This window comes from Salvelinus alpinus, chromosome 36 (assembly GCF_045679555.1).
Source record: "Salvelinus alpinus chromosome 36, SLU_Salpinus.1, whole genome shotgun sequence".
NCBI classification, from domain to species: Eukaryota; Metazoa; Chordata; class Actinopteri; order Salmoniformes; family Salmonidae; genus Salvelinus; species Salvelinus alpinus.
In genome coordinates this window covers 12,043,288-12,054,262 of record NC_092121.1, presented here as the reverse complement: position 1 = coordinate 12,054,262, position 10,975 = coordinate 12,043,288, and the positions used below count along the sequence as shown (strand labels likewise).

At 44.8% G+C, this 10,975-nt stretch overlaps 1 protein-coding gene and 1 long non-coding RNA gene across 2 annotated transcripts; one reads left to right on the top strand and one right to left on the bottom strand.

Moving 5' to 3' along the window:
• Window positions 1–821: 821 nt before the first annotated feature.
• Window positions 822–10,007, bottom strand: LOC139565160 (retinol dehydrogenase 8-like). Its single transcript, XM_071385297.1, has 6 exons — window positions 9,874–10,007; window positions 5,934–6,095; window positions 3,010–3,189; window positions 2,775–2,868; window positions 2,422–2,605; window positions 822–1,942 (listed from the first exon to the last, which is right to left on the bottom strand). The coding sequence occupies exons 1-6, from the start codon at window positions 9,977–9,979 to the stop codon at window positions 1,715–1,717; spliced, it is 954 nt and encodes a 317-aa protein (XP_071241398.1). The 5' UTR covers window positions 9,980–10,007; the 3' UTR covers window positions 822–1,714.
• LOC139565173 (uncharacterized) lies at window positions 8,641–10,628 on the top strand. The gene is made up of 2 exons (XR_011672867.1): window positions 8,641–9,350; window positions 9,908–10,628. It is a non-coding gene; the product is annotated as an uncharacterized lncRNA (long non-coding RNA).
• Window positions 10,629–10,975: the final 347 nt, after the last annotated feature.

The following is a 10,975-nucleotide window of genomic DNA, read 5'->3' as shown; positions in this document are numbered from 1 at the left end:
GACAGCTGGTGAGGGAGGCTCTGGGGTGCAGTGGGGACGTTTCTGAGGAGGCCGTCATTAACAGGGCTCACCCCTCCCCAGGGATGGGAACCAGGTCATATTCTCTCACATGGCACAAAGCAGGGTGTGTGTGTGTGTGTGGGGGGGGGGGGGGGGGGGGCGAGAGGGCTGGATGGGGAGCAGGCCATGACCTCTTTATATCCATCAACAGATCACTGGCTTGGTCCACACACACACACACACACACACACACACACACTGCAAACAAGCAGATGCAAAAGAACGCAGGCGCAAACACACGGATACTTAATAGTAGGACTAGGACTATTGGCTATGAGTGTAAGGAGACAGATCTCAGATTAGTTTACATTTCCATGGTCATTTGCAAGCAAACTTTCTCTCACATACTATCATTCACCGGTTCTCCAGCCGAACCACACACAGAACAACTTTCAACACCAGTGGTTGGAAACATTCACTCAGACCTTAGAAAAACATTATCCAGTCCCAACTCACAGAGATCAGTAACTTCAAAGAACAAACCAATATCATATGGCTACATTGATCTCCATCCCTAGACAACAGTATAATACTCTCAACAGGTCTCCTGCTCATTGAGCTGTGTGTGCTGTAGCGTCTGTAGTGGAATCGCCACCCCAGCTGATGGTACAGCTAGAGAGAACACACAGTGATCTAGTGCCCCCAACTGGTTCACATAGAGTACTGCAGGCACAATGGAAACCAGGCTCTCTGGAAACCCCACCAAAGACATTGAGCTAAACGCCTCATCATTACAGCGCCGTTAAGAAAAAGGCTGTCTCTTTCAGAGTAAACCAAGACGTTTATTTCTAAATCAATTAATTACTTTCAAAAATAAGATATTAACAATCTATCCATTCATAAACATTTAAAAACCACACATTCAGCTTATAAAAAGATAATAATAATAATATGATTAAACAGCAAAACAACAATACTACTATAAAGACATACATCATATCAAATGTACAATGAAGGAATCTAGTAGATTCTTTGTAACTCAGAGCTAAATACTGCATAGTACTAAGAGTTTAGCAAGGCCTGAGTCTTCAGTTCATTGGGTGCTACGTTTCGCTTTCACTGTGATTGTAATGCTGTTCTTTTTTTGTTATTCTTAGTAACTGGTTAAGTTATGTGTGCTTTGTTTTTCCGTCCACAGACAGATAGACAGATAGACAGACAGATAGACAGATAGACAGATAGACAGACAGACAGATGGACAGACAGATAGACAGATGGACAGACAGTGTCATTGCCCAGCAGCACCTCAAAAGACTGGGACGGAGGAGATGCCTGGCTGTGTTTGTGGGTAAGTTGTTTGTGTGTAATCGTGTGTATGTATGAGGAGGGCCAGGAGTTTTTCCCGATCACATGATCTGACCAGAGAAAACTCCTCGCCCCATGTATGAGGTCACACTGTACTGTCTGTGTTTGTGCAATTGTGCGTGTTGCCTGGCCAAAGCTTATCCTGGTTCTCTCACGGCCTCTCTCCCCGAGAACTACATGCCCCCTCCTCCCCCCAGGTGGTCCAGGCTTGGGTGTCAATAATTCAGCTACACAACTGTATATTTCTCACAGGGTGCGTCCAAAATGGCACCCTATCCCTATATAATACACTACTTTTCACCCTGGTAGTGCACAATATAGGGAATAGGGTTCCATTTCAGACCCAGTCTCAGTTCGGTGAGATTGTGCGTCGGCGCAGGCAGCTGCAGGTCAGGCACTTAAGAATGCTCATGGTGATGTGCATGAGGGGGCCGAAGTTGAACAGCAGGTTGTAGAAGGTGTTGACCGACAGGCCACCTGTCTCGTCGGCGTACTTCATGGCCACGATGGGCGTGTACAGGCTGTTGGTCAGGTTCCTGAAGCGAGGGTTCCTTGACTCGATCACCTTCTTAGTACACTACATGGGAGAGAGAGAGAGAGAGAGAGAGAGAGAGAGAGAGAGAGAGAGAGAGAGAGAGAGAGAGAGAGAGAGAGAGAGAGAGAGAGAGAGAGAGAGAGAGAGAGAGAGAGAGAGGGATATCAAAGGCAGAGAGAGAGAGAGAGGGAGGGATATCAAAGGCAGAGAGAGAGAGAGAGAGAGAGAGAGAGAGAGAGAGAGAGAGAGAGAGAGAGAGAGAGAGAGAGAGAGAGAGAGAGAGAGAGAGAGAGAGAGAGAGAGAGAGAGAGAGAGAGAGAGAGAGAGAGAGAGAGAGAGAACATTATTGAGTGTTTGTAGCACACCTGAGTTTCTTTCAAATACCTTGTGTTTGTTGGTCTGGAGTGCCAGATGGGATTGGATTTGCACTTTTGGGACTATTCCATTGGTTCCATTACACTAGGCAAACTCAAATCCCATGAACCAAAGGGTGACACAGGGAGGGGAGAGTGTTCTCTAACCTTGGCGATGTACTCTGGGGTCTGGCCCATGGCCTCAAAGATATCCTTGGAGGAGGGCAGGTAAACATCTTTAAAGTAGCGCACTGTGTCTGCATCAGCTCCTGGGTACTCCATCTTGGCCACGTCCTCCATCATCTTCGTCTCAAACTCAGTGTGCACCGGCCCTGGCTCAATCATAGACAAACTGACCGGAGAGAATAGAATAGATCTTTATTCATCTATTACACAGTAACGACAATTCTTTAATTTTGCTGACACAGTAACCAGGTAATTGAACGCCCACTGTGAGCGATACCAAGAGATGTAATGACAGAAACACAATAGGAGTACAAGACAGACTGAGAGGAACTCACTGGACGTTGAACTTAAGCAGTTGGACAGCCATACTCTCACAGAAGCCCTCCATGGCGAACTTGGAGGCAGTGTAGACATCGTTGAACACTACACCTATAGGCAGAGCAGACTCAGGGTCAGGAGGAATGGTAGTCAGAGAGCAGGACCGGAATCTACAGCTTTTACAGTTAGCCTGCTGGTCCAGATCTGTATGTGCGTTAGTCAACGCCTCAATCATTGGCATGCCAGTCTTACCCTGTAGACCCATAACACTGCTCATGACCACGATGTGTCCCGCCCGCCTCTTCTTCATGTCAGGCATGACCTCTTTAATCATCCTCACCACGCCAAAGAAGTTGGTCTCAAACACCCTCTTCATGTCTTCCATACTGATGCTTTCCACTGGTCCCAACAAGCCCACACCTGCATTGTTGACTGAGGGGAGAGTCACAGATAGAGACAAGGGTTATAGACCTGTAGTTACACTACCGATACTATACAGTTACTACACTGTAGCCTTCTGTACAGACACCTACAGTTAAGGTTTAGAGATGAGGCTCTAAAGCTTTAGTCACAACTGATGTTTTGTAGGCCATCATTGTTTTATTTATTTTTATTTAACCTTTATTTAACTAGGCAAGTCAGTTAAGAACATTTTCTTATTTGCAATGATGGCCTCCCAAAAGGCAAAAGGCCTCCTGCGGGGACGGGGGCAGGGATTAAAAATACAAATAAATTAAATACAAATATAGCACAAAACACACATCACGACAAGAGAGACAACACAACACTACATACAGAGAGACCTAAGAAAACAACACAGCATGGCAGCAAGCACATGGCAACACAGCATGGTAGCAACACAACATGACAACAACATGGTAGCAACACAACATGGCAGCAGCACAACATGGTAGCAGCACAAAACAGGGGTACAAACATTCTTGGGCACAGACAACAGCACAAAAGGCAAGAAGGTAGAGACAACAATACATCACACAAAGCAGCCACAACTGTCAGTAAGAGTGTCCATAATTGAGTCTTTGAATGAAGAGATTGAGATAAAACTGTCCAGTTTGAGTGTTTGTTGCAGCTCGTTCCAGTCACTAGCTGCAGCGAACTGAAAAGACGAGTGACCCAGGGATGTGTGTGCTTTATGGACCTTTAACAGAATGTGACTGGCAGAACGGGTGTTGAATGTGGAGGATGAGGGCTGCAGTAGATATCTCAGATAGGGGGGAGTGAGGCCTAAGAGGGTTTTATAAATAAGCATCAACCAGTGGGTCTTGCGACGGGTATACAGAGATGACCAGTTTACAGGAGAGTATAGAGTGCAGTGATGTGTCCTATAAGGAGCATTGGTGGCAAATATGATGTCTGAATGGTAAAGAACATCTAGCCGCTCGAGAGCACCCTTTCCTGCCGATCTGTAAATTATGTCTCCGTAATCTAGCATGGGTAGGATGGTCATCTGAATCAGGGTTAGTTTGGCAGCTGGGGTGAAAGAGGAGCGACTACGATAGAGGAAACCAAGTCTAGATTTAACTTTAGCCTGCAGCTTTGATATGTGCTGAGAGAAGGACAGTGCACTGTCTAACCATACTCCCAAGTACTTGTATGAGGTGACTACCTCAAGCTCTAATCCCTCAGAGGTAGTAATCACACCTGTGGGGAGAGGTGCATTCTTCTTACCAAAGGGTAGAGAAAGCTTGTTGGACACTAAGAAAGCTTTGTTGTGGAGCATTTAACACAAAATCCGGGGAGGGGCCAGCTGAGTATAAGACTGTATCATCTGCATATAAATGAATGAGAGAGCTTCCTACTACCTGAGCTATGTTGTTGATGTAAATTGAGAAGAGCGTGGGGCCTAGGATTGAGCCTTAGGGTACTCCCTTGGTAACAGGCAGTGGCTGAGACAGCAGATGTTCTGACTTTATACACTGCACTCTTTGTTAGAGGTAGTTAGAAAACCAAGCCAAAGACCAGTCAGAGACACCAATATTCTTGTGAGCCAGCCCACAAGAATGGAATGGTATATTGTATCAAAATTAAATAAATAAAGGTTGAATAATTTTTTAAATAAATAAGCTTTGGCCAGGTCAATAAAAATAGTTGCGCAATATTGCTTAGAATCAAGGGCAATGGTGACATCATTGAGGACCTTTAAGGTTGCAGTGACACATCCATAACCTGAGCAGAAACCAGATTTCATACCAGAGAGAATACTATAGACATCAAGAAAGCCAGAATTTGTTCTCAATTGACTTGCCTAGTTATATAAATGTTTGAATTGTATGAACACTAGTTTTGTATCTTGAAATACTTTAGGGAAGAATATATGATTTTTTTCTGTGTGGGCTCCCGAGTGGCGCAGCGGTCTAAGGCACTGCATCTCAGTGCAAGAGGCGTCACTACAGTCCCTGGTTTGAATCCAGGCTGTATCACATCCGGCCGCAATTGGGAGTCTCATAGGGCGGCACACAATTGGCCCAGCGTCGTCCGGGTTTGGCCGGGGTAGGTCGTCATTGTAAATAAGAATTTGTTCTTAACTGACTTGCCTAGTTAAATTAAAATAAAAAAATAAAAAAACATGAACTCAATTTGTCACATAGTGATTGCACTATTCCCTGTCACCACTAGGTGTCAACACATGAATGAAATAAATAGAGAGGTGTGATGTAACAGTCTGCTGGGCTGTTTTTGTTGTATTAAGGGTAGAGGGGGTAGTGTCGGAAGTGGAGGGTCAGGAGTGAACCTATGAATAGAAACAGTTTTCCTGTAAAATCAGAGTCCACCAGTTGAAACAGAGGTTAGAGTTTTAAGGCGTACATATACACATAGGGCTAGTCCCTTCAAATTCAACTCTGGACCTTGAAGCCAGTTCCACTGTATTTTTTCATTGTTCCTCCAGGAACGTATTTAGACCTGGGACACCAGGTGTGTGAAATTATTAATCAGGTAGAAAATAAAACCAGCAGGGTTAGGACGTAGGGTAAGAGTTGAATACCCCTGGCCTAGACTAATGCAGGATGAACACATGGCCTGGAACACACACATTCACAAACCCACACACACGAAAAAGGCGAGGCTATTTGTCCCAAGGCTAGAGATCAGGTCATTGCCACACAAAAGGCCAGGGCAGGAGGTTTAGCTCGTTAGTTCCAGCCCTGTTAACTCACTGAGGATATCAATATGGCGGTCCTTGACACTGTTGATGCACTGCTTGACTGACTCATCACTGCACACGTCCAGAGGCAGCAGCATGAGGGTCTTCCCATACGCATCACCTGCTGTCTCCACCAGCTTATCCTTCTTCTTCAGGTCACGCATGGTGGCAATGACTGGGAGAGAGAGAAAGAGAGAGAGAGAGAGAGAAAGAGAGAGAGAGAGAGAGAGAGAGAGAGAGAGAGAGAGAGAGAGAGAGCGAGAGAGAGAGAGAGAGAGAGAGAAAGAGAGGGGGGGATGGAGAGAGGGGGGGGGATGGAAAGAGAGAGAGAGGGGGGGGGGTGGAGAGAGAGAGAGAGAGAGAGAGAGGGGATGGAGAGAGAGAGAGAGAGAGAGAGAGAGAGAGAGAGAGAGAGAGAGAGGCAGAGAGAGAGAGAGAGAGAGAGAGAGAGAGGGGGGATGGAGAGAGAGAGAGAGAGCGAGAGAGAGAGAGAGAGAGAGACACTGTTGATGCACTGCTTGACTGACTCATCGCTGCACACATCCAGAGGCAGCAGCATGAGGGTCTTCCCATACGCATCACCTGCTGTGAACTGTTTCCACAAGAAAAGGGCAGCCACTGAAGAACAAACACCATTGTAAATACAACCCATATTACTTTAACTATTTGCACATCCTTACAACACTGTACATAGCCATAGTCTCTAATCCTTTGAAACTTGTGAGTGTAATGTTTACTGTTAATTTTTGATAGTTTATTTCACTTTTGTTTATTGTCTATTTCACTTGCTTTGGCAATGTAAACATACGCTACATGGCCAAAAGTGTGGATTTGGCTATTTCAGCCACACCCGTCGCTGACAGGTGTATAAAATCAAGCACACCGCCATGCAATCTCCATAGACTAACATTGGCAGTAGAATGGCCCGTACTGAAGAGCTCAGTGAATTTCAAAGTGATACCGTCATAGGATGCCACCTTTCCAACAAATCAGTTCGTCAAATTTCTGCCCTGCTAGACCTGCGCGGTCAACTTTAAGTGCTATTATTGTGAAGTGGAAACATCTATGAGCAAAACCGTCTCAGCTACAAAGTGGTAGGCCAAACCAGCTCGCAGAACCGGACTGACAAGTGCTGAAGCGCATAGCGCGTAAAAATCGACTGTCCTCAGTTGCAACACTCACTACCGAGTCCCAAATGGACTCTGGAAGCAACGTCAGCACAAGAATTGTTCATCGGGAGCTTCATGAAATCCATGACCAAGCAGCCGCAGACAAGCCTAAGATCACCATGCACAATGCCAAGCGTCAGCTGGAGAGGTGTAAAGCTCGCCGCCATTCGACTCTGGAAATGCGTTCTCTGGAGTGATGAATCACTCTGCACCATCTGGCAGTCCAACGGACAAATCTGGGTTTGGCGGATGCTAAGAGAACGCTACCTGCCAGAATACATAGTGCCAGTTTTGTGGAGGATGAATAATGGTCTGGGCTGTTTTTCATGGTTCAGGCTAAACCCCTTAGCTCCAGTGAAGGGAAATCATAATGCTACAGTATACAATGATATTCTAGATGATTCTGTGCTTCCAACTTTGTGGCAACAGTTTGGAGAAGGCCCTGTTCTGTTTCAGCAGGACAATGAACCCGTGCACAAAGCGAGGACCATATAGAAATGGTTTGTTGAGATCGGTGTGGAAGAACCTGAAAGGCCTGCACAGAGCCCTGACCTCAACCCTATCGAACACCTTTGGGATGAATTGGATTGCCGACTGTAAACCAGGCCTAATCTCCCAACATCACTGCCCAACCTCACTAATGCTCTTGTGGCTGAATGGAAGCAAGTCCCTGCAGCAATGTTCCAACATCTAGTGGAAAGCAGCTTCCCAGAAGAGTGGAGGCTGTTGCATCAGCAAAGGGGGACTAACTCCATATTAATGCCCATGATTTTGCAATGAGATGTTTGACAAGCAGGTCTCCACATACTTTTAGCCATGCAGTGTATGTTTCCCATGCCAATAAATCCCTTTGAATTTAATTGAATTGAGAGAGGCAGAGAGAGGGACAGAGAGAGAGAGCCAGAGAGAGAGAGAGAGAGAGAGAGAGAGAGACAGAGAGCAATATATCTGAGATATATGAGACTACATGGAACAGACTGATGACTGACCCACTGACACATAGATAAGCAGATATAGTAGACTTGCACACAGACAGACAGACAGACAGACAGACAGACAGACAGACAGACAGACAGACAGACAGACAGACAGACAGACATAACAGCCATGCAGGTCAGTGGGTCTATTCCACGTTCATCCGATTGTGTAACACACTATTGATTCCCTTTGAACTCCGGACCTGAGAGACATGAACCTACATAGAGTAACAAACCGTATCTACCATCTACAGTATGTACAGAAAGGTTTTCCACATGTTTGCATCTTGCGACTTGACATTCTCCATTCCAAGTTTACAGTGAGGTCAACCACCTCTGTGTTTATTGATGAGCTCTAACACAGAAATAGAGAGACAAAGAGTATTACACAATAGAGATCAATGGTGGAAATCAACAGCTCTAATCAGGCACTGATCTGAAGACCTGCTGTCCTTGATGAATGAAGACATCCTCTTGTCTCATCTGGTTCTGTAACCTCTGACCCAAAACTCCCAATGACAATCCAGTATATATGGAGTGAGTGGAAGAGCATGGAATAATGGCGTGTGACTAGAATAAGCACTGTGCGTATCTGCTTTACTAGTGAGGGTGTGGAGGTGCTAGTAGAGAACTATGACAGCTTCGACTGCATACTGTCTGTCGAGGACACGTGTTGTACACCTATGAGTAAGATCTTCATGATGAGAGAATTGGGTGTCTGTAAAGCAACAGAGAGATGTATGCGTTTCAACAGAACAACAGCTGCATTGTTCCTTCAGTTGTTGTTGGAATTATTCTTGGGCAACAGCTTAGTAAACATTATTGAATGGAACCACACTGCCCTGAACTGGGATTGTTGAGGTTTCTCAGTAGTTAGCAAATGTCACTGCTACCAATTAATACTCAGAATATCAGCGCACTATTTAATCTGGATTTTCCTCCTGATCCTTCAGAGAGAACAGATCAAGTTATTTTCTGCAATGTGGTCTCTCTCTTTCTTGGAAGCAGGTCACAGTTCAACGAGAATGATTCAACCCTGAGTACTGTTGAGGGAGCTGGTAATCGCTTCTGTTGCGCTCCTCTATTTCACGGCAATAAATCCCAAGACCCCACTACCCTCAAAGAAAGAACAATTCTACGTAACCCTAGACTGACATTAATGATGGGATGTCTGTAGCTGGAAAGTGGATGACAAACGAACAATGTCCGCGACGAGCCCCGAGCTCCGCTGAGCCCCGATGAAGACTTCAAACAAGCCTTGCTAGTGAACCCTCGCTTGTACAGGTCTCAAACTTTGTCCCTCTTTCAACACTCGCTCCAGAGAGGGGACTATAGGCGCATTAGGCACGGCACTAAACCGGGGCAGCGGTCTACAATTCAGTGCGATAAAGGGGGCTTTGTACGAGAGAAGTCACTTGAAAGAGAACTGGCAGTCTCTTTTATGATCCCCGCCTGGCAAGCGGCGTCCTGGCGGAGCCGTACCCTGGAAACTTTGCTTTCAGATGATAATAGCTGAATCAATGGGGGTAGAGAACCAGAGGGCTCACGATAGGAAATATATATATTTTTAATCATTAGCAATAGGAGATTTAGTCTACAAGTAAAACGCGTAGGCTATAATGTTTGGGCGCAAAGGTCAAACCTGCGCGTAAAAGTTGTTTTGGATAGATAGACTAATGATGACCCTATTTGTACACAGAACATATTCCATAAGGGTTCAAACAAAGATCAGAGGGATTTTAGCAGCATGTCGGATCAAGCTTCTGAAGTTAAAAGCAGATAAACAATGTAAAGAAAGAGCATTTACCATGGTAACGCTTCTTCTCATCTTTGGCCAGCAGGACGGCGATTCGTAACCCGATGCCGGAGGAGCAACCGGTGATCAGAACTACTTTTTGTCCACTGCTCGCCATGGCTTGTCCGGTTAGGTCGTGCGTTTTAGTGTTCTTCTGCTCCGGATGGTTGTTGCAGAGCGAGCTCGAGCACTGGACTTTAAAAACCAAAGCGGATCATGCAAACACAGCGGCCATGTGAGCGGGTCATTTAGTCACATGTCCTATAAAATCGTTTACTAAAAAAGACGAGGCACCTCGCAAACTCGGTTGCCAGCAGAATGTTTAATCTGATAAATGCTGCTTGCCCTAAATGAATGCCTGTTTTACTGTGTGTGGCCGCCTAACATATGGGTAGGGGTTACAATGATAAGCATTTCTCATGTAATTTTGAACAACAGCCTCAATAAATATGTATTTCCCAGTAGGGCCTATGTTTAATGTTGCTGTGTTTGGATGCTTACACATCTGTTAGACATGGGCCTATTGCTGCAACCTGGTCTCAGAGCATTTCCTATTATTCTGTAGGCTACGTAAATCTGAGTTACTTCATTTTTTACATACTACGTTTTGTATGGTATTAATTTGTGGATGTCCATCATCCATTTCGTATGATAGGCTATGTTACGAATTACAATTCATATAATATGTTACAAATTTAATTCGTAAAATATGTTACGAATTGCAATTCATACAATATGTTACCAATTCAAAATTGTACAGTATTCTACGGATTTTCTAAATGTATGATATGTAACAAATTCCAATTTGTTGTGGCTAACGTTAGCTAGGTGTCTAGGTCGCTAAAGCTAACGTTATGTAAATATTAATGAAGAAACGTTTAAAACTACTGTAGTTAAAAACAGGCAATTGTAGAAACCTATATCAGAATTGTGTGCTGCTATTAGACCATTTAATTTCAATTTGACCACACAATGTTAAAAAAATGAGTACCCTATAGATTAAAGTGTGAAAACAATTGAACGTCAAGCGCAAAGTTCAATAATGTGGCGTTAGACCTACGTCACGTCACCATATTCAAATTTCACACTGGTGTGGTTTCAGCTCTCCTTTCAG

Excerpts from the sequence above, each read along its gene's own strand:
- LOC139565160 (XM_071385297.1), bottom strand. The coding sequence starts at position 9,979 with ATGGCGAGCAGTGGACAAAAAGTAGTTCTGATCACCGGTTGCTCCTCC. Across the intron at positions 6,096-9,873 it reads TGAGAAGAAGCGTTACCATG|TCATTGCCACCATGCGTGAC; the intron begins GTAAATGCTCTT and ends TCTCTCTCCCAG. Across the intron at positions 1,943-2,421 it reads CCCCAGAGTACATCGCCAAG|TGTACTAAGAAGGTGATCGA; the intron begins GTTAGAGAACAC and ends TCTCCCATGTAG.